The sequence below is a fragment of the Furipterus horrens genome, unplaced genomic scaffold, assembly GCF_987537825.1.
Source record: "Furipterus horrens unplaced genomic scaffold, mFurHor1.1.pri manual_scaffold_2, whole genome shotgun sequence".
In the NCBI taxonomy this organism is placed as follows: domain Eukaryota; kingdom Metazoa; phylum Chordata; class Mammalia; order Chiroptera; family Furipteridae; genus Furipterus; species Furipterus horrens.
The window spans coordinates 32314765-32338671 of NW_028327172.1; the positions used below are offsets into that span (position 1 = coordinate 32314765).

Genomic DNA, 23907 nt, shown 5'->3' on the forward strand with positions numbered 1-23907 from the left:
AAAAGCAGACTTACATACTTTTATTTCTTTTTAGGTACACTGATATCACTTTCCCTTCTTAAACAATGCTGTCAGGCTTGTGTCCCAGTGTGTTGTTATCAGTGAAGGGATAACGGGATAAGGGATATATAAATTACAAAGTATCACCTCTTATCTATTCCCCACCCCTCTCCCCAGTCTAATCTACGTTGCTATTCCTAAGGAATCCTTCCAAGCTGAATATCAAGTTCAGTATCAAAATCATGATCCTGTATCTCTTTACTCAGAGATCCTCTGGCCTCTCATTTTTCTCCCTTGGCTCCTGAAGGAATCCTTCCAATTTTACTTTATTTGGACTAGGATTCTGACCATATCTTCCATCTCTGTGACAAAGATTACTTTGTCACATGATCTGGTCTTATATTAGCAAAATGTTTAATATTTGTGTTAAATATCACTCTTAGTTTTATTGCTACATGGTACCATTTTTCGTATTCTTGGGTGCATTAAAAAAGTCTCTGTTCTCAAGATTACGTATATTTTGTTGGACACATGTGGTTTATTTCTACAAAAAGTTTTAACAACAGTAACAAAATGAGCATGACAGTGTAGTACATGACTAAGTGCCATGTGTGCAGGTTTGACAAGAGATGGGTTGGGTAGAGGAGGAAAAGCAATTGCTGTGAGCCCTCGGAGAGGGGTTCAGAGGTGAGTACAACTTCTGCTGGTCCGTGAGAGGTGACTTTTAAGTTGGGGACTGCCCTGGTGAGGGACAAGAAGCAGAGATTACCAGTGGTCTATAAAAAATAGTAGCAGCCTTGAGAGAATAAGAGAGAGAGATGAGCAAAGGAGTGTAGAAAGGGATGAAGAGTATCAGGGCTGGAACTGGAAAGGAAGGAGGATGGGGAAAGTGCAGTGTCCCAGAGTTCAGGGAGATGATATTTAGGGAGGAAGGAACAGCCAGCGAGGTGGCTCCTGCTTGGGGATCAAGAAGGGAAACGAGGAAGCGGCATTGGCTTTGGCAGTTAGGAAATCTATGGCTTTCTGAGAATGCAGTTAAGTGGGATAATCAGGATTCCAGATAACAGTGGATGGGTTAGTGAGGATAACTGGGGGAAGAAGTAGGTTTTGTGAAGCAGAGAGAAAAAAGTCTAGGTTTTGAAGCCAGATGGTTTTGGTATAAATTCTGACTCTTTTGCTCAATGGCCTTGGGCATATGTTTTCATGTTTCTGCATGTTTTGTTGGTATGGTTTTGTTTTGTTTTTTAAAGATCTTATTTATTTATTTTTAGGGAGAGGGGAAGGGAGGGAGAAAGAGAGGAAAAGAAACATTGATCAGTTGCCTCTCTCACGCTCGCAACCTGGGACCTGGCCTGCAACCCAGACATGTGCCCTGACTGAGAATTGAACCAGCAGCCTTTTGGTTTGCAGGGTGGCACTCAATATATTGAGCCACACCAGCCAGGGTTCTTTTTTTTTTTTTAAATGAAAGAGAGTCTTAATGAGTTGCTACAAGGTTAAATAATTAAGTAGAGTCTTTAATAAAGCTCCTTTCCTTGCTCACACACAACTAAGGATGTCAAAATATTACCATCCCAAAAGTGGCAATGATTGGTGATGAGACATTATGTTTACTCTTTGTTTTAAATGTATGCTTGTCATACCACATGGGAAATTAATTAGCTTTAACAAACATTAGGAAAGATACCAGCCTTTTCTTTTTCTAGAAGATATTTAGCATATATATATATGTGTGTGTGTGTGTGTGTGTATATATATATATATATATATATATATACACACACACATGTATATATCCCCCAGGTTTGTCATCATATAATGTGTTTTTTTGTTTGTTTTTATTGATATGTTAATAGACATAAAGATTTTAGGGCTTGACTGGCTGATTTTCTTTGTACAGGCTGATTTTATTTTGATAGCTAATGTCAGGGTCTGAATAAAGGGAATTATAAACTTCTGTATGTGAGCAAAATAGAATTCTCTGACTCCTTTTTTTCTTGTAGTGAGCATTGCATGTTGACCTGGACAGAAAGAGGGATTTATATTTTCATTCCTCAGAATGTTCAAGTTCTTCTTTGGAGTGAAGTCAAAGGTAATTATATTTTTCTTTCTTATGTAACTTATAATCTCATGCTTGTGAAAGATTGAATTATTATAGGAGGATTCTCTAGTGGTGTAAAATGTAGAAAAATAAAATGATGTGACATTTCTTTCAAACATCAACATCATAGATGTTTCCCATTGTAAGGTAGCTCACAAGCATGCATTTGTGAATTTGTGTTTAGTTACTTATTTTTCATGCTTTTTAAACTTCGAGAGTTTTTATTTATTCTTAAGTATTAGTAATTGCTGCTAAGGACTGAATGGGTGAATATTTTCCCCTGAATCTTTAATCCTATTACAAATCTTGCTTTAACATCTGTGTTGTTTCTCAAGAGTTTGGGGTTCAAAAAGCGTGTGTGGGACCAACAGCCATTGTATATGGCTTAGACAGAGTAAATCAATTACTGCATTCTTCTAGTTAAATCCAGAAATAGAGGAAATCCAGCTTTTTTAACATTGCTGCTCAGGGTTGAATTCTGGGTCATTTTCTGCTTTGTGAAAACATAGAAACTGTTTACTGATCTGATCAACATTAATTCCTTGTTGATTAACTACTCTAAGGGTGTCCCATGAAAATTAGTTTGTTTTTATTTTTGGGACTTTTTAAAATTGACATATACATTGAATAAGATTAAGGATATACAAAGTGTTGATTTGATACTTTTATGTATTTCAATATGATTACCGCTTTCTGTGGTGAGAACATTTAAGGTCTAGTCTCTTAGCAACTTTGAAGTGTATAATACTGTATTGTTGATTATAATCACAACGCTGTGTATTAGATCTCTAGTATTTATTCCTCTTCTAATTGCACATGTGTATCCTTTGACTAGCATATACAAATTCCCCAAATCCCCAGTCCCTGGAAATCGCCATCACCCTTCTGCTGTTTCTGAGACTGTCTTTTTAGATTCCACATATAAGTGGTATCAAAACTAGTTTTTAAAGTCGTTTCATGATACCCTACCTTTAAGTACTTTCATGATGTTCTGTTTTTCCATAAACTGTTTGTTAATTTACATACTATGTTAAAATCCATTCATTGACATTAAATTTTAACTCTCAAAGTGTCACAGTCTGGTCTCTAATGTAGAGTGCCCTCTTTTAAAGTCCCAAATCTTTTTCACAGAAAATAGCATTTTAAACATAGAATTTTAGATCTGAGAGATGTGTTTCTGTTTATCTTTTATTCTTGTTCTTTTTAGATTAGTGTCTAAAATATGATTCCTTTGTCGAAATGCAACTATGAAAAGATGAAGTTCAATCAAGACAAACATGCATTTATTAGAATAATTTCATTCCTTGTAAAAATGGAAAAGGAATATTTGCTTAACGTCTGTGTGTTCACCCCTGTGGTTTTTGTAGATATTCAGGATGTGGCTGTCTGCAAGAATGAACTGTTCTGTTTGCACCTAAGTGGGAAAATCTCACATCTTTTCCTCTTATCTGTGGACCGTTGTGTGGAACGCCTGCTAAGGAGAGGCCTATGGAGCCTGGCTGCTCGCACTTGCTGTCTTTTCCAAAATTCTGTCATTGCAGGCAGAGTGAGTCAGAGCTTACATGTTCATCTGGGTTGTTAAAGCTATCCTAGCTTGCAAGATTATGATTTAAAATTGTTTGGTTTTACTAGCCTTTTCTATATGACCTACAGAATAAAGCAGCAATGCATTTCCAAGGAAGCATGACAAATAAATCTAGAGGTGGGTGGAGGGTAAGAAAAAGAGCATACTTTCCATCAAAAAGAACAACAATAAACAAACAAGTTTACCCACAAATTTATTTGACTTTCAGACCCTGTTTTAAGCGGGATGATTGTGCATACAGTAATCCCTAATTAATTTTTTAATTCCTAAGGAAATTCTCATTAAGTCTTTCTCTAGCTTGTTAAGCCTTTTTGAAAGCACTTCTGAGGTTTTATGTTCTATGTTAGACCTCTTTCAATGTCTTGGCCATTTGAATATAGATTTATTTACAAATAGTAGGCTATTCTATTCAGTTTCTACTTATCCTTTTACTAGGGAAGAAAATCTTTGACTGTAGATAAGTTGGAGCATTTGAAATCTCAGCTGGACCTCACAACCTATAGTGATTTGATTTCTCAGCTGGAAGAATTGATCTTAAAATTTGAACCTTTGGATTCAGCTTGCAGTAGTAGAAAAAGCTCCATTTCATCACATGTAGGTATTCTCTCTTTTAAAAGGGTTTTTCTGTATAGTAAGATTTTCTGCCATAGGTTGTACTTAACCTCTAGGATCCCAAAACTTATCTTCCTTTCCATATAGTAGATTTTTGGGGGGCAGAAGGGTCAAGAAGGGCTTTCTTTTGGTTGTTGGACAGCCCTGTGAAACCTCCGTTAAGGTTTGTCGTGGAGCTACATATTATTTTGTCATTTAATTTTAGTTAAATTATGTTTGCAAATGCTCCTCATAGAACCTTCAGCACAAGTTAACTTGTTCCTAATGTGTGGTTTTAGATTCTTAATGCTAATTTGAGTGCCAGTGCAGTTCAGGATTGCCTCCTCTTATCCCCACTCACCAGCAGGCTTTATGGAGACAAGTGAGAGAGTTATGGTAGCATGATGCCACTAGCGTACGGGAGGGACCCCGCTGCCAGGAGCCTAGACCTGTTCGCCAGTTTATCCTGATTAGCCATCATTGTTGTCATTGACTTGCTACTTTTACTGTTGACTTTTCTCTTAAAAAGCTTATTGTGTTATAAAGGAAAGTTTTACTTTGATTTTTTTAAAATTCTTTTTATTTTTAGGAAAGTTTCAGCATCTTGGACTCTGGTATTTATCGTATCATTAGTAGTAGAAGAGGCAGTCAGTCAGATGAAGACTCCTGTTCCCTTCACAGCCAAACTCTCTCAGAAGATGAGAGGCTTAAAGAATTCATCTCACATCAAGAAGAGGACCAGCCAGATCAGTGTTGCAGCTCACACGGAAATGAAGGTGATGAGTATATCTTTTATTGGTTGCAGATGTGGCGCACTTAATTTTCTGACACTCTTATTTTCTGGGATTATCTTGTGCATAGAGTTTTCTATAAGGTGTTAGTAATTGTTATTATGTTGATAGACTTTCCATCCAGACTTGTAGATCTGCTCACCAGTAGGAGAGTGGATTTATGTTTAGTTGTTATTTTTTTCCCCTCAGGTTTAGGCTAACATTGGTAAAGTACCTAATTTTAATCATCAAAATGCTGGAAAGGTTAAGAAAGGAGATCATTAACCAAAAGAGTGGGACAGTTTTATTCTGACTAACCAGTTTATTTTCCATTAGGAATGAAAAATTACCAGTTTTGGGGGCCATTGCCTACCCTTTTTGATGTTTGAGCATTCCTGTGACCCAGCTGTTGAGAAGAGAGTAATAGAGACTCTAAACTTCCTTTTTGACTTGTGGGGATTCAGGGTTAGTAGGAAAATGAAGGTACCTGCCTGAGTGTTTCATATGTGGACCATCCCATGCATCCTGTAAGCCTGTGTTCTGCTCATTTGTATCTGGGTCAGTTGTGATTTTGGTATTGAATCCTTCATTTCCTTTGGTTTATTTATTTCAGAATTTGTTTAAAGATTAAAAAACTCCCATGTGATTACATTTTGTTTCTTACCCCCTGATTCCATTCATCAGACAGTGCTTCTCATGTTCCGGTGACGTTTGAAACAGATAGGAATGAAACTTTTCTCCCCTTCGGCATTCCATTATCATTTCGCTCTCCGTCTCCTCTCATGTCTCTTCAGGCTGTCAAGGAAAGGTAAACTCATGAGTCTTGTCATTTAATCCTGTTCTGGTTTTACTTCATTTGTCACCTTAGGTTCTTCTGTGCTGAGAATGGAAAGACATTTTAAATGAGAAAAAACAAAGTCTCTAGGTTATTTCTCATACCATCTGTTTCATGAAGCTGTTAACTTCTTATTTTCTTCTTGGGGGATTTAGCTTCCCTCTTCGTTTCAGTAGGTGGATATGTGACCTGTTCTGAAAGTGGTTTTTTAACCCACAGACAGCAAAAGTTTAAAAATCTGATTTTTTTCGTCATTCTTCATAGTAATTTCCATATATCTTTAGTTATTTCTTGCTTTTCTCAGTTTAGACTCAGAATTGGAGGTTTCAGAAGTCTTTCTAGCTACCCATGGGATCAGCATTGGCATTTGATTTTGAGAGAGAAGACCTTGTACAGCTGCTTGCCTGCTTATCTGTCTTACTGGATACAAATTTTGCTTATTAAGAAGAATATGTTGTACTTAGTTGGCAGCTGAATTTCATGAAGAAATTCTGTTAATTCTCTGGCCAGGTTGGAGCAAGTGGTGACATGGCCCGCTTTGCCTAAGTTGACAGAAACATTGCCAGCACAACTAGAGTTAAAGACCGTTTCTTTAGCACTTAAGACAATTTAGTAAATTTAGTAATATTGTCAATTTTATGTGTACCTTATGTGAAATATGTAGTTGATGAGGGAAGTTGATATAAGCAGAGTCTTTCTTTTTATTAAATTCCAGTTCCCTTTCTGGGACTAGTAGGATCATAGAGAGAACTAGGTACTGAATTTTTCATTTTTGTCAGTAATGAGATTTTTAAATTAGTTTCTTGATATTTGACTTCCAGTGTTTCTAGCTTTGTGCGTAAAACTACTGAGAAGATTGGCACCCTACATGCAAGCCCTGATCTGAAAGTGAGACCAGAACCCAGGGGTGATGAACAGTTATGTGAAGAAGATGTGAGTTCAGTCACCTGCCCAAGGGAGGAAGACACTGAGTAAGCTCTTATGTATAAATCTGTATAAATTCTGGAGGAGTCATCTCTCAGTTTGAAGAAAGCGATAGACTATGTCCTGTTGGAGAAGGGACATATATGACCCTGTTCATTGCTAATTGTTTATGTAGCTCATAAAGATTGTGAATACCACAAATTAAGTTTTGGAAAAATATATCCACCCATACCAAATCTGTTATGACAGGATTTTCATTTAGTACCTCTTCCATTTGTCTCCTGCACAACCTCCTCCCCTCCAAATCTCTTCAAACTTTTCGGATGTTAGTGAAGGAACATTAAATTAAGAGTAAGATGACTAAGGATCTAGGCCTTGTCCTGGCTCTGCTTCTGACTAATATGTGACTTTGGGTAAGTCATTAATGTTTTCTGGCCTATAGCATGAGAGTATTGGTGTTGGTGTCTTGCCTTATACCTTCTTACGATGTATTGGTGGCATAGTCCTTGTTCTGGCTTAGTGTGAAATGTCTTGTCCATCTGGTCTCTGCTTTATAGTTTAGGGGATCTGAGCGTTATAGGCAAGTAAGTTCAGCACTCATTCTGAAATCGAGGGAAAGACCCATTGGCCCAGTGTATCTGGACAGTTAAATGAAATAGAAGGTGTGTTATCCTCAGAATAACTTAGTGATTCCATACACTTATAGGCAAAACATACAGATATTGCTATGCCATTTAAGGGAGCCCTTAGTCTGACCTTAGCTCACTTTTCCAGTCATTTTTTAAAAAGATTTTATTTATTTATTTATTTTTAGAGAGAGGGAGAGGAGCATGGATGTGCGAGAGATACATCGATTGGTTGCCTCTCGCATGGCCCCAACTAGGGACCTGGCCTGCAACCCAGGCACGTGCCCTGACTAGGAATCGAGCCGGTGACATTTCAGTTACAAGGCTGGTACTCAGTCCACTGAACCACACCAGCCAGGGCTCCAGCTTCATTTTTAACTACAGTTAGTTGCTTGCATGCCTTTCTTTCTGACTTGAGCTTACTCATCTTGAGGCCATTGACCATTTTTGTAAGTGCAATGCCTGTTGCTTAGTAAGCACTTAGAAATATTTGTCTGAGGAAACTAATCCCCTCTAACTTTCTTCATACTTTTCTAGGGGAAAAAAAGAAATACCTAGTCAACCTCCAGAAGAAGATAAATTTGAAGAGCTCAAAATAGCAACAGCAGAAGCAATGTGGGTATTTATGAAGGAGGAATTTTTATAGTGAATGGAAATGACTTTTTTGAGATCATCAGTAGTGGTCCTGAGACAATGTGGGAGAGAGAGTTTCATTTGGAATTGAAATTAAAGAATTAGTATACAGTTAATGTTTTTTTGTATTGTCATGTTGCTGAGATAATTGTTAAAGAGTAGAAAAGTCACATTTATTCTAGATCAGTATGTTGTATTTGTTAGGTTTATTTAGCATGAAATTATTGGTTTAAAAAAGATACATGAAACCAATTTTATACTTGTCTGTCTTGTATAGGACCAAGCTACAGGATCCACTGGTTTTATTTGAACCCAAATCTCTGAGAATGGTTTTACAGGAGTGGCTTTCACAGTTAGAAAAAACATTTGCTGTGGAAGACATTTCAAACATTTCAGACATTTCAGACACTGGCAACTCATCCATAACATCGAATGAGGATGTACTGTTGTTTGATGAGTCAAAAAATGGAATGTTAGATGAAGATAATGAAAAAGAAAAAGGCCACTCTTTAGGCAATGAAGAAACTGTTGCTCAAATGGCATGTGAATCTGTAAATAGTGTGAGGGAGCCCTTGGAAGACGTTTTTCGAGTATGTTCTCCATGCAGCATAGCAAATGGTCTCCAGAAGGATCTGGCTGAATTGACAACACTGTGTTTGGAATTGACCGTACTGACTTCTGAGGTCAAAGGCACAAATGGACATGCGGACAGCACTCTGCAACAGAGCTCTCCTGAAATTCTGGCTTGTCGGTTCCTAAAGAAGTACTTTTTTCTCCTGGACTTGAAGAGGGCAAAGGAGAGTATCAAGCTTAGTTATACTAACAGTCCTTGTGTTTGGAATACTTTTATGGAAGGATTGAAAGGTAATAATGAGATTGCCTTACCAAAGATAGAAATTGGCATAAAGCATCTTGGCATTTTTGAATTTAAAATATAAGAATTAAGTAGAAAATCACCTCTCTTCTGGTCAACCTGTGTTCTGTTTTCTACTCAATTTTTAATAGTTCTTCAAATATTGGTGTAATTTACAGCCTTATTATAAGAAATTAAGTTTTCTTTTTCTCAGTCATATTCAGAAAATGACAGCAGTGTTGGAGAAGTTGGGGTTAAAGTAAGATTTTTATAAATGCAGATACAGAAAAATGAGAAAGTCCCTTGTAACTAATATTGAAATAATACTTACCATTTATTGAGTACTTATTGTGTGCCACGTATTATGCCAAACACTTTAGAGGCCTTGTTTCATTTTATTCTTACAATAATCTTTAGAGTAGATGGTGTTATTCCATTTAATAGGTGAGGAAACAGGCACGGAGAGATTATAATAGTTAAGGAGGCTAAACTGCTGCAATATATCATGAAATACTAACTCAGATATTATAGTTTATTTTTTGCTCTTATACTAGTCTAAGATGTTTCAGGTCAATGGGCAGCTCTCTTCCATGTGGGAATCCCTCCATTTTTTTTGAGTTCCATTCTCCTGTGGGTTTGTGGTTGAGATGGGGTTGTTAGGTCCCGGGGAAAGCATTTGGAAGGGGCAAACATGCTCTCGTATAGGCCTGGCCTGGTAGTGGCTGACATCTCTTCTATTCACCTTCCATTGGTGAGAATTCTATCACATGGCCCCATTTAACTGCAAAGGAGACTGGGAAATGTAACCTATCCAGGTGTTCAGAAGGAAGAGAATGGATATGTGGAAAAGCTTGCATGTCTGCCTCAGAGATTTTGGTTGACAGCCAGCAGTCTCTCTTTCACACTTGATTGAAAGTCACACTATTTGTCATCCTCATATGGAAACCACTCACATACCCCAGAGACCATGCATGCCCTTTCTACTGCATAGGCCCAGGTTTTTAAAGAGGTAAATTTTTCTCATTCAATATTCTGCTTGAATAAAAGATTCCATGCGTCTAATAATTGATTTAGACTTTAAGCCCACTTTTCATTCATTACCAAAAATGAATGACACAAGTTGAGACACATTTCATATTACTGGTTCTAGAAAAAAAGAAACAGTACCCCTACTCCATCTTTTGGAACAACAACAACAAAAAGAAAATTATATATATATATATATATCCCTGTTTCAAGGGTAATAGACACATATATTTGTTATTTATACTTTGTCTTGTTTAAAACTCAGTATACTCTGCCTCCCAATTTGATTTTAAGGTTCTTAAAAGTAGAGGTTGTTCACATCTTGTTCTTTTGTTTCTTCTCCTACAATGCTTAACAAGCATTGGGCCTTGCACATGGTAGGTACATGAGTAATGGTTGTTGAACGAATGTGTTCATGAATTGGGTATTATTTATAGCTGTGAGATGAAGGGAAAAGAGTATGTTTTATCTTTCAGAAATGGCAAGTTCCAATCCTACGTGTGTGGAGATGGAAGAAGGAGATCTACCAACAAGATTAAAGTTAGTGGATGACTCAGTCCCTTTTGACAGTCCTTTGCTGATTGCTTATGCTGCCCGGTAAGTTGTTGTATATGTTGTTTATGTGAACTAAATAAAACACATGTATTTTTTTTGGTTTTAGTCTCTAAAAGTTTTACTCAGTTGCATGTTGGTCAGCTGCCTGTCAGTGTGTTTATTTTTATTTCTAGTAAGTACTTAGATTATGTAACCAAATTATATCATCTCACTGAAGTTAGAGACTAATGTATTTTGTTTTTAAATGCAGGTTGTATGAGAAGTTCGGGGAATCTGCCCTTCGATCGTTAATCAAGTTTTACCCATCTATTTCACCTTCGGATGTCGTGCAACTTTGTCGTCATCATCCTGCTCAGTTTTTGGCCTATTTAGATAGTCTGGTGAAATCAAGGCCTGAAGATCAGCGGTGAGAAGGCGAAGAATATTTGCAGTTTCACCTTTCTCCTGATAGGGCACTGTTTCTCTTGTATAAGCAGTTGTAGCATTTTTACTATCAACTGCCACAGAATTGAGGCATCTAATCTGCTATGGAAGAAGAGGATTTTGGCGTTTGTGTACCGTAAATGTGCACATAGCACACTTATCTTCCCTTCTGCCCTTTCTTCCTCTCAGGGATTCTTGGATCATCAGTGTAAAATTAAACCCCTGCTTCAGGGCTCAGGCTAAGACAGATAAGCCTTCTTATTGTCTCTGCCAGTGAATGAATTTATTGCCACCATTTTTATTGATGATAGCCTAGCTTTTTACAGGTGAATCTCAGTTCCAGCTCTTTGCCTGTTTTTAGACCTCATTTCTTATCTCCACATGGCCCCTGGTTTATTGAGACTGGCTACCCTCCCCACCCTGTACCCCACCCCCACCCCTTCTTCCTCTGATTCACATTTGCCATACTGGCTTTTATTTCTCTTTTTATTTTTGGCCCTTTGGTATTTTCCTAATAATATTGGTGTTCAGCTGTTCATTTGAAAGGCTATTTGATTTTTCCCAGCTTTTCTAGACATTTTGTAGCAGAAAGATTTTCAAATTATTTCATTCACTATATTGATCTCTCAGTAACATTTCCATGTCCGCACATTTTATGTTTCCTTTCTCAGCATGAAGATTGCTGATTTTTTCCCCCTACTTTCTCTTAGGCCATTCTTCCTTGAGTCTCTTCTACAACCAGAGTCAGTAAGATTGGATTGGCTGCTTTTGGCAGTGTCCCATGATGCTCCCCCAAGCACAAGCACTATGGATGATGAAGGAAACCCCAGGTATAGAAGTCCTCTTCCTAAGTTCTGGCGTTCCTTTGGAATGGAACTGGTTTATTCGCATACAGCATTCTGGGCTTGCTTCAGGCATAGCTCTGGAAGAGACTGAGCCAACTCATGGTAGTAATGAGATTAAGTGTACTTTTTGGTGGTTCTGAACATTTTTTGAGTTACAGATTCTGTAACTCAAAACCTGTTGATTTCTCTGAGAAAAAAAATGCACATCCTTGCAAGATTTTGCTAATGATTGCAGAAAATTAAACTGATCCCCTTAAGCTCTTTCATGGACCCGCATTAAGAGCCCTTGATAATTAAACTACTGTGTTAGAAGGAAAAAATTGTGCATGTGTGTGTCTGTTTTCTTCCTAGAAATTTCTAGACATAACCTGATTTAGGATTTAAAAAACAACAGAATTCATAAAAAATACACACTGATACTTGTAATGTATCAGAAATGATTCTTTTGTTTTCCTTCAGGAGAAGCTTTAAATGCCCCCAAATGCCTATCTCATATGCTTAGACAAAAGTTCTGGAAGGATATACAATGGCTCTCTGTGAGTGATGGAGTTATAGGCTTATTTTGTTTTTGATTACCTAAAACGTCTAATTTTAAAAAATAAACAGATATTGTCCTGGTCAGGTGGCTCAGCTATTAGAGCATTGTCCCGTATACCGGGTTCGATTCCCGGTCAGGGCACATACCTAAGTTGTAGGTTCAGTCTCTGGTCAGACACATATGGTAGGCAACCAATTGATGTTTTGATGTTTCTCTCTCTCTCTTCCCCACTTCCTCTCTTCTCTAAAATCAAAAAATAGTCCTGGCCAGTGTGGCTCAGTTTGTTGGATTGTTGTCCTGTAAACCAAAAGGTCATAGGTTCAATTCCTGATCAGGGTACATGCCTAGGTTTCAGGTTCAGTCCCCAGTTGGGGCACATGCAAGAGGCAACGAATTTATGTTTCTCTTTCATGTCGATCTTTCTCTTCCTTTCTCTCTTTCTCCCTTCTCTCTGTAAAATCAATATGCATGTCCTCGGATTAGGATAAAAAAATGATAATAAAATGAAGTCAATAACAATATCCTTGGGTGAGGATTAAAAAAAGTAGTAAAAATAAACATTTGTTATAGGAAAAATAGTTTTTAATTTTTTGAATGCCAAGTGGAAATGTTTTAAAAATATAATAATAATGGAACAACTATAATTAAACTCTGTTCTTACCTATTAGATGACTAATAAGCATTTTGTAGAATTTATTTGCTGTCTAATTTATGGAGTTTTTGCTTTCATAGGCCTCATTCACACTTGTTTTCATGGGGTTATAATCAGCTGATCCTTCATCTAATCAAATTACCAGCAGATTTTACAACCAAAGAGAAAATGACTGACATCTGCAGGTCTCATGGGTAAGAGAATTTTCTTAGAAGCTGAAGTTAAGATTAGAGTCATTTCAATTAATATACTTTATAATTTGTGAATTCTCTTTGCTATGGGGAAGGTATATTTCTGTGTTATGTGATAGTAAACAAAATTTTTCTTTTAAATTTGTGCATATTTTTTCTTTGTGTGGAAGGGACTGGCCCTTGCTGATTTCTCTCTCTCTCCTTCTGCTTAGTTGCTAACCCTAGGCATGAAGGTGGTATTTAATTAAGCTCCAGACTCTTACTTGAGTCATAGTAGCTATAAGATTGTTCCGATAGAGGGATCAGAATGGGCTCAGTGAAATTGCTGGTGAAGGACTCAGGGAGGAGGCGAGGCTTTTTGGAGATAAGCCCTGAAGGCTGGATAGGATTTATATTTAAGAAGGAGTTGGGAGGAGGGCAGGTGAGGTGAAAGAAACAAGAATAAGGACATGACAAGTGTCGCTGGTTCAATTCCCAGTCAGGGCACATGACCAGGTTGCATGTCAGGTCTCCAGTTGGGGGCACGAGTGAGAGACAACCACACAGTGATGTTTCTCTCCCTCTCTTTCTCCTTTCCCCTCTCTCTAAAAATAAATAAATAAACAAATAAATAATTCTTTAAAAAAAGAATAAGGACATGAAAACTGACATTGCTTTTTACCTGTACTACATATTAGTTAGTTATTTATTGCCTGGTAATGCTGTTTTATGGCTCCACCTGGATTATAATCTTTTGGAGATGGGGACCTGTTTCTTTACCCTCACAATGGCAGGTGCTTGATATGTGTTTATTCATAGATAATGAGGGATGAGACTAGCGAGGTGGTGGGTGATGAGATCATGAGGGACCTTGAAAGCTGGTCAGAACAATGTAGTCATCAGTAGAGACCCGTTAGACTTTGGTATGAAAATGACATGATAAAAATGGAGCTTTCTGGAGATCACTTTTGGTGTCATACATGACAAAGGTTGGAGATAGGAAGGCCAGGTAGGAAGGTGTTGTGATAATTCATTCTTGAGTGAATGGGTGATTAGTAGGGCAGCAAAAGGACCACATCCAAGGGACTTTAAGAAGGGAAATGTAGTGGGATTTATAAAACTGGATATAGCAAATGAAGGAAGGAGAAGAGTCAAGGAGAACCGTCATATGTATTTGAGAAAAAAATACGCTAATTTGTACTGAATCTTAAAGTTTATAAAGTATATAAGCTTATATATATATATATATATAATAATTGGTGCTTGGCCTTGAATGTCAGTATTTATCACTAGCTATTATTCTTTTTTTCTTAAACACTCCAGATCAGGGCTAACAGACTTTCTGTGATAATGGAAATATTCTACTGCACTGTCCAATATGGTAGCCATTAGCCCCGTGTGGCAACTGAGTACTTGAAATATGGATTGGTCAGCTAAAGAACTGACTTTTAAATTTTATTTAACTTAATTTAAATTGAAATTACCACATGTATCTAGTATCTTTTGTAATGGATAGCACAGCTCCAGATAAATTCACTGCCTCTTATTCCTTTCTTCATCTTTGGTTTCTTTAAAGTTTCTGGCCTGGATATCTTACTCTCTGTTTGGAGCTGGAGAGAAGAAGAGAGGCCTTTGCCAACATTGTGTATTTGAATGATATGAGCCTGATGGAAGGGGACAATGGTATGTAAATACCAATTGGTTACTCTTGGTTGTAGTGTTTTAGAAGTCACTTCAGACCTTTCAGTAATGAAATTTGGTGAACATTTCAATGATCATGTATATAATTCTAGATAGCTGTCAAATTTGTAGAGTTTTCTTTTCTTAAAAATCTGTACCACTTGGTAATTACAAAATCATAATCAGGCATAAACAATAGATGTTTTTATTTAATGAGTGTCTGTTGTATGTTAGGCACTAGGTACTTTTCTGATTACTGTTTAAATGAGATAACAAACCCTTGGTAGTTACTATTATTTTTATTCTACAGAAGTTTTAACTAAGGCTCAGAGAAAGGACAAGTAAGTTCCCCAGAGTCATATAACTGGTGGAGCAGGTGTTCAGACCTCTGTCAGACTATCTCTAAAACTTGTGCTCAACTTCTTTTCTCTGCATTGTGTTGATTTTTTACATAGCCAAAAGTTAGAGATCATTAAGCTGAACTTGAAGTGGAATAGCAGTCAAATTTCCCTAAGCTTTCGCAACTATTTAGATACTTTTTTAAAAAAATTAATTTTTATCAATCCAACACAGATAAGATGGCCATCAGAAGGCTGGGACTTAGACACATTGATACCTGAAGTCTGAGAGTGCCTCTTGCACTCAGAGCAGCGGTGTTGGTCTGCTTTGTTCACCTCAGGGCAGAGATGCCAACAGCAAGACATTAGGCTCCTTTATCTAGCAGTGCAGCCTGCGCTCTTTTTCAGCCCTGCTAGTGTGGGAAGGGGAACATTAGAACAAAGAAACCAGCTGATTGGCAAGGGTTAGCTTCAGATGTCAGAGCAAAAAATACTGAGATCATCTTTGTTTGAGAAGTGAAAAAGGGCCAGGTGGTTCTGTAGGACAGAACTATAGACATGCGTACACTTCTGAACAATCACCAGAAGAGTTAAAGTATAAACGATTTATATTTTTAAAGTTACATGATGTTTGTTATAGAAAAATATACAAAATTAAGGAAGTATAAATATCTTCCTTGCCCAGATAATAAAAGTACTCTTGATATTTTGTTAATGTAAAAAAAATAGTAATAACTGTTTTGCTGTTTTTCCCTTGGTGTATTAAATGGAGACTCTTCTTGATACTTTTCTCTCCTCATAAGATATATTAATCACTCCAAGTTCTGTTGATTTTACTGCCAAATATATATCTTTTATCTCTCTACTTTCTTTTGTTCCACCATCACTCTGGTCCTCGCTACTTGTTTAGAATACTGCAGTTAACCTCATAATTGGTCATCTGGCTTCCATTCTTGCCCATTCTTTAATCCATTTTATGTACAGCAGCCAGAATGGTTCTTTTAAACAAGAATTAGATTATGTGGCACCCTCTCTGAAATGCCTTACATTGAACTCGGAATCAAATCCACATTCTTAAGATAGACTCTGGCCCTGCCGTCTTGTTCTTATTACTCACTACAGCCTTTGTGCACTATAGGCCTATTTTGGTGTTCCTTGAATTTAAGTTTTTTCCTGTGTCAGTACATCCTCCATGTTTCCTTTGTCAGAAATGCAGGCACCTTGGCTCCTTCACCCTCCATTCCGGACGCTCTCCTCCTCAAGTCTGCGTGTGTGTGGGCCACATGCACATGCTCTCTGTTTAAGCTTGTCTCTCATCTTTCAGCTCTCTGCTTAAATGTTACTTCCTCGTAGAGCCCTTCTCAGATTCTCCAGAGAAACGTACCATTCTCTAATGGTTCCTTGATCTTTTATAGCACTTAAAGTCTATAAGTATAGTGCATTTATGTGTTTGTCTGAGTCCTATCTCCTTTACTGTAAGTTTCACAGGAGTTCCTTATTGCATATCCAGTGCCCAGCACAGAATGAATATGCTGTGGGTAATAAGTGAGTCAGTGAAATATTGAAGTTAATTTTATCACGAACTATATATTCAAGAGATGTACAGAAAACCAACTTTGTGTTAGGTGATGAGATTATGTTCTTTAATATTTGTATGTTTGGCTATGAAATGTTTTCACAAACTGTTTAGACTCGCTCCTGTATGCAGGCAGAGTTCCAAGAGAAGTCAGAGCCAACATTTCTGTGCTTCTGTGTGTAGGTTGGATCCCAGAGACTGTGGAGGAATGGAAGCTTCTCCTTCATCTTGTACAGAACAAGAGCACAAACCCAGTGCCCCAGAAGTCACCAAATGGGAACTTCAGTGATGGGCCTTCCCCTATCAATGTGGAGAATGTGGCACTGCTGTTAGCTAAGGCCATGGGTCCAGATCGGGCCTGGTCACTGCTACAGGAATGTGGTTTGACCCTTGAGCTGTCGGAGAGGTTTACCAGAACCTGCGATATCCTAAGGATTGCCGAGAAAAGGCAGAGGTAACCTGTTTGTTATGCCTTTGTCATGCCCTCTCCATAGGTGCTTGGGGAATGTAGAACCCCAAGATTTTCAGAGGTGGACAGGACTAGAGAGTCCCAACCCCTCACAGATAAGGAGGGGACAGTTGATTAAGGGAAGACACTAAAGTAATGTTTTGTTCACAATCATGACCAAGACACTATTTGGATTAATGTGAATGAATACTCAAATCCGAGGTATACTCAGTCCTTGAAGAATGTTATTGGTACCAAAGACCTAATTGTCTCAATCATGTTTTTTGTTTTTGTTTGTTTTTTTAGTTGTGGCAAAGTACAGATAACATTAAATTACCCATCTTAACCATTTTTAAGTGTTTGGTTCATTAGTGTTATGTATATCCAGATCATTGTGCAGGCCAATTCCAGAGCTTTTTCATCTTGCAAAACCCTCTCCCCATTAAACAACTACTCCTCATTTCCTCTTCCACCCAGCCCCAGGCAACCAGCATTTTACATTCTGTCTTTATGGTTTTGACTATTCTAAGGACCTCATTTAAGTGGAATTATAAAATATTTGTCTTTTTGTGACTGGCTTATTTCACTTAGTGTAATGTCCTTAAGGTTTACCCATGTTATAGCATGTGTCAAAAATTCCTTCCTTTTTAAGCTGAATAATATTCCACTGCATGTGTATACCGTATTTTGTTTATCCATTCATCTGTCAGTGGACACTTGGGGTGCTTCCACCTCTTACCGATTGTGAGTAATGCTACTATGAACATGGTTGTACAAATGTCTCTTTGAGACCCTGCTTTCAATTCTTTTGGGTATATATACCCAGAAGTGGAATTGCTAGATCATATGCTAATTTCATTTTTAACTTTTTGACGAACCATGATACTGGTTTCCATAGAGACTACACTATTTTACTTTCCTACCAACAGTGCATGAGGGTTTTAATTTCTCTACATCCTTGTCAACCCTAGTTATTTTATGTTTGTTTGGAGATTTTTTATAATATCCTAATGGGTGTTAGGTGGTATCTTATTGTGGTTCTTCCTTGCATTTCTCTAATGATTAGTGATCGTGAGCATGTTTTTAATATACTTGTTGGCCATCTGTGTATCATCTTGGAGAAATATCTATTCAAATCTTTTTGCCTATTTTCAATGACACCTTTTGTTGTCGTTTGAATTCTTTATATACTCTCTCTATTAACCCCTTTATCAGATACGCTTTGCAAATATTTTCTCCTATTTTGTAGGACAACATGCTTTTTCACTGTGTTGTGTGTTTTTTTTAATATGTATATAATTTTTATTTTAAAATTATTATTATGGATCAAAGACTTAAATGTGAGATGTGACACCATAAAATCCTATAGGAAAACATAGGCAGGAAAATTTCAGATACCCCACTTAACAATATTTTCACTGATCATCTCCTAAGGCAAGGGAAATGAAAAAATAAACGAATGCAACTACATCAAACTAAAGAGCTTCTGCTCAACAGAAGAAAACATCAGCAAGATGAAAAGGGAACTAACCATATGGGAAAGCATAATTGCCAATGATACATCAGATAAGGAATTGATCTCCAAAATATATAAAGAACTTACATATCTCAACACAAAGAAGACAGACAACCCAATTAAAAAATGGGCAAAGGACCTGAATAAACACTTCTCCAAGGAGGACATACAGAGGGTCCATAGGCATAGGAAAGAATGCTCAACATCACTAGCCATCAGAGAGATGCAAATAAAAATCACAATGAGATACCACTTTACACCAGTCAGAATGGCCATCATCAACAAATAACAGGTGCTGGCGAGGATGTGGATAAATGGGAACCCTAGTGCACTGTTGGTGGGAATGCAGACTGGTGCTGCCACTATGGAAAACAATATGGAATTTCCTCAAAAAACTAAAAATGGAACTGCCTTTTCAACCAGCGATTCCACTGCTAGGATTATACCCGAAGAATCCTGAAACACCAATTCAAAAGAACTTAACGCACCCCTACGTTCATAGTAGCACTGTTTACAATAGCCAAGTGCTGGAAACAGCCTAAGTAGATGAGTGGATCAAAAAACCGTGGTACATTTACACAATGGAGTACTATGCAGCAGAAAGAAAGAAAGAAAGAACTGCCATTTGCGACAACATGGATGGAACTAGAGAGAATTATGCTTAGTGAAATAAGCCAGGCAAAGAAAGAAAAATACCATATGATATCACCTAATACAGGAGACTAATGAACAACACAAACAAATGAACAAAACTGAACAAGAAACGGAGTAACAGTTATCAGGGGGAAGCGGGGAGGGAGGGAAGGGTGTAAGTAGGAGAAGGGTTTAGCAAAGGAACTAATATAAATAACCCATGAACATGGACAACGGGGTTGGCATGGACTGTGGGAGAAGGGGTGGGCTGGGTATGGGTAGCAATGAGGGAAAAAGTGGGACAATTGTGATAGAAAAATGATAAAAATAAAAAGAATAGTATAGGAAATGGAGAAGCCAAAGAACTTACACACATGACCTATGGACGTGAACTAAATGGGGGGATTGCTGGAGGGAGGGGGGTACCTGGCAGAGGGGAGCAAAAGGGGAGAAACTGGGACAACTGTAATGGCATAATTAATAAAATATATTTAATATAAAAATATTGAAAAACATCACTGGCCAAGATTAGGGGATACATCCTCTTATACACTACTTTTGTAAACCAATCTATTTATTTTGGTCATGTCTATTAAAACAAAAATGTACATAAAAAATTATTATGATGTTTTTAATCGTCACCCAAGGATATGTTTTTAAATTGGTTTTAGAGAAAGGATTTGAGAGAGAGGACTTGAGAGGTAGCAAATCATCAATCGGCTGCCTCCCATACGTGCCCTGACCGGGGATTGAACCCTTAACCTTTTGGTATATAGGATGATGCTCTAGCCAACTGAGCCCACCTGGCCAGGGTTGATTGTGTCTTTTGCATAAAGTTGTAACGGAACGAACACTGGTCTGGCTGCCCAGTGCTTTGAAAGCCAATACTTGAGAGTCAGTTGCTGATGTAAAAGTGGTTTTATTTGGGTGCCGGCAATGTGTAGGATGAGGCACTTGTCTCAAAACCCATCGTAACATCTCAGTGCAGGCCGGAGTTTTTATAAGGAGGGAGAGGGACAAGGAGAGTAAACATCAGCGGGGGAGGTTGTGGACGTGCAGACAGTGCCCTTGCTGGTACTGATACGTCAGCATCCTGGAGCTGGTCAGTGCCAGCCAGATTCCTACAGTTGGGTGATCCACATCACCTGAAGTTATGGTCACGGACGTTTCTTGTACAAGCAGAGACTGGAATTGCCAGCACTTGCAATATGCTTACAAAGAAATTGTCAGTGTGTGAGTTCTTTTTATCACTGTGTTAATACATCTTATTCTAATTTCATTTCATGGTAAGTCAGAGTAGTATGAAATTTTTATTTCCTATTACAGAGTCAGTCAGCTCTTTGAATCCTCTTAATTATTTGTGGTTTTAAACGTTCTTTTTTTGTAAAGACTGAATAATGAGATCTAATTTACTTGTTTTGTTTTTTTTTGTTTTTTTTGTTTTGATTTCAGAGCCTTGATACAAAGTATGCTTGAAAAATGTGATCGGTTTCTCTGGTCTCAGCAGGCCTAATGGAAGAAGATTCAACAGGTCGTGTCATTTTGAGAAAAATGAACTCATGCTCGTGAATCTTCTGAATGCATTTGTTACTGAAGGAAAGGAACTACCTGAAAACCCTGCCACCTTATTGGGAGTACTTTGTCCAGTGTCTGTAACCTCTGCATGTATGGCTTACCTGTGGCCTCAGTGTTTCTCAACCAAAGTTGACTTAAAAGGAATAAGTCCTTCTTTGCTGATATGAAGTGTTCTGGAATCAGAATGTGAGTGTTCAAAGCTATGCAGTCTTTATTCTGAACAACAGTGTTACTTTTCTTCCTTGCTTGTGGATTGGGGGAGCAGAAGTTTCTCATTCTGGTCACATGAAGACATAATGTAATTGACAGGAGTTGAATTCTTTTTATATCTTGTCTGGCACAATTGAGAAATTACTGAAATATGACCTGGTATAATGGAATTAATACATACAAGAAGTGAAACAAGAAGACTTAAATTAGATATTTAAATGAAATGGCCCCATATTTAAATTGAGCTAATTTAGAATATATTTTTTCCAGTGTTTGATATTTTCCAATATGAACCTATATACAACTGATTCCTTACCAGAAATTTTTTTATCTTTAATCTTTCCTAAACAGAGTTGTTCAAAGAAATCTTGTGCTTTTAAAAATTATTTTTAAAGTTACAGTAAAAGAAGTCTAAGTACTAATAAAGATTTAAGCAAGTGCTTGTATTATTCTTCTTCTTAAAAAAAGATTTTATTTATTTATTTTTAGAGAGAGGGGAAAGGAAGGAGAAAGAGAGGGAGAGAAACATTGATGTGAGAGAGAAACATCAGTCGGTTGCCTCCCATACATGCCCCAGCCGGGCACTGAACCCCTAGCCCAGGCGTGTACCCTGACAGGGAATCAAGCCAGTGACCATTTGCTTTTGGCACTACGTTCCACCAACTGAGCCACAGCAGTCAGGGCAGTGCTTGTATTATTTAAGCCAAGTACTAGATTGCCATTTGTCAGGCACCTGTACACTTACATAGCATGTAAAATCTGATTAAAGTTTTTATTTGAATAGAATTTAGACATGAAGTTTATTGTGAGCAAGTTGCAGAAAGTTGTGGGGTAGACTCAATGTGGAGTAAGCAAAGTTTTGGCTACACTGAATGATTTATTTATTTATTCTATTTATAATCCAGCCAGAGATCTATAGACAGAAATTGTTGTCATACTTTCACATGACATTTGGGTATGTTATAGATAACCTGATAGGTTAGAGATTGTCAGAGAAAGGAGAGTTTACAAAGCTTGTTAGAATTCTGGGAAACCTAATGATTCTGGTTAAGAAGGTATGGTCACGGTGGGGTGGGTGTGTGTGAGTGTGAGCGCGCGCGCATGTGTGTGTGTGTGTGTGTGTGTGTGTGTGTGTGTGTGTGTGTGTGATTTCCTCATACTAAGCAATCCTCCACCAGCTTAGGTGTCCTATAATTCACATCAGTTCTCAAACTATCTACTTGGGTAAGGGATGTTAAACAAAAACCTTTGTGGCCAAAAGCTTTTCTGAAAAAAGTGGTTTATTGAGCCATATGCTAGTCAGGAAAAGGGCCACGTCCTGGGCCATATAGTCTTAAGTCACCAGCAGCAGGGCAGATGGAGAAGAGGAACATTTGTTTGTAGGCTTTTTATACAATGGTTTGGGGAAGGAAGGTGCAAGTTGTTTTGAAAGAATTTACATTGGCTACAGACAACGTAGATGAGGAAAGGTGAAATGAGGGCAGTTCTAGAATAGGTGCATAATCCTCACGGAAGAATTGTTTACTCCTTCTGGACTGGTTGTGGACAGTAGTGGTGTGTTGGTGTCTGGTGGTCTGCGCTGCTGAGAAGAGTCAGAGTTTCAGTATACATTCCGAAATGTGAGGGGTCTTTTGACAGCCTCTGCTTACAGCTCTTAACTGAATAACTTTAGTTGTCTTTTTCTCCCATTTTCAGATCAACTGTAATTTAATTTAGATATCGCAGAATTTCTCTTGTCAGGGCTTAGTTCCGTAAGTCTACCCTCCACTGAGACACCAGTCGCAAGTCCAGGTTGTTAACCGTGCTTCTGAGTGACTTGCTATAAAACAGGTTCGTTCCCACAGTTCCCTCCTTGGGTTTAATTAATTTGCTAGAATGGCTCACAGGGCTCATAGAAACATTTTACTAATAGATTACCAGTTTATTATGAAAGGATATAACTGAGGAACAACCAGGTGGAGGAGATGCATAAGACAAGGTGTGGGGAGAGGACGAGGAGCTCCCATGCCCTCCCCGAGCCCCCGCTCCCTGAATCTCCACATGTTCACCACACCAGGAGCTTTGGAACCCAGTCCTTTTGGGTTTTTATGGAGGCTTAATTCCACAGGCATGATTGATAAAATCATTGGCCATTGGAGATTAAACTCAGTCTCCAGCTCCTCTCCATTCCCTGAAGGCAGTATGTGGGGTGGGCAGTGCTGAAAGTTACAACCCTCTAATCAGGTGGTTGGCAACCAGCCCCCAACCTTAGGAGCAGTCCAAAGTCACCTCATTAACACAAAACAACCTCTTTCTCACTCATCACCTAGGAAATTTGAGGGTTTCAGGAGCTCAGTTTCAGAAACAGGAACCAAGACCAAACGTATATTTCTCCTTATGAATCACAACGTCACACCTTCCCACTAGCATCAGCTGGATTTGGGTTGTGTGGATTATGTTTAATGTGAGTCTGTACTAAGGTAAAGAGCGACAGCCTGCCCTTCACTGACAGCTTCACTGTTGTGACACAGCGACTGTCCAAACCACCGCCCTGAGGGAATCTCAGAAAAAGGAGACAGCCTGACCTGGCACAACTGGGCAGTCATTTCCCAACATGTTTCTAGGGCGTATTACAGCAATCCTCATTTACCAGAAGGGTACAGACAGACATTTCTAGCATTAAAAAAAAAAACAAAAACCACATGTCATCAGAATTCATTTTCCAAGGCAAACAAAACAAAACAAAAAAATCCCCTTCATTTGAATATTTAAATTTGAACAGTCTACTTGGAGATTAGGCAATGTTTTCAAATAACTTTATCACT

General features: G+C 38.0%; 1 protein-coding gene across 2 annotated transcripts in view; it reads left to right on the forward strand.

Annotated features, from left to right (window-relative positions):
* The window catches only part of HPS5 (HPS5 biogenesis of lysosomal organelles complex 2 subunit 2), a 37401-nt gene extending 15860 nt beyond the window's left edge, over positions 1-21541 (forward strand). For both annotated transcript variants that reach the window (XM_090263388.1, XM_090263384.1), the window contains exons 9-23: positions 2004-2092; positions 3469-3647; positions 4122-4280; positions 4867-5053; positions 5732-5855; positions 6704-6853; positions 7970-8047; positions 8343-8929; positions 10421-10541; positions 10750-10905; positions 11633-11752; positions 13038-13151; positions 14704-14810; positions 16905-17175; positions 20771-21541. In XM_090263388.1, the coding sequence (XP_090119514.1) occupies positions 2004-2092; positions 3469-3647; positions 4122-4280; positions 4867-5053; positions 5732-5855; positions 6704-6853; positions 7970-8047; positions 8343-8929; positions 10421-10541; positions 10750-10905; positions 11633-11752; positions 13038-13151; positions 14704-14810; positions 16905-17175; positions 20771-20831 (2503 nt within the window). In that variant the 3' untranslated portion in view covers positions 20832-21541. The remainder of the gene's footprint in view (positions 1-2003; positions 2093-3468; positions 3648-4121; positions 4281-4866; positions 5054-5731; positions 5856-6703; positions 6854-7969; positions 8048-8342; positions 8930-10420; positions 10542-10749; positions 10906-11632; positions 11753-13037; positions 13152-14703; positions 14811-16904; positions 17176-20770) is intronic.
* Positions 21542-23907: the final 2366 nt, after the last annotated feature.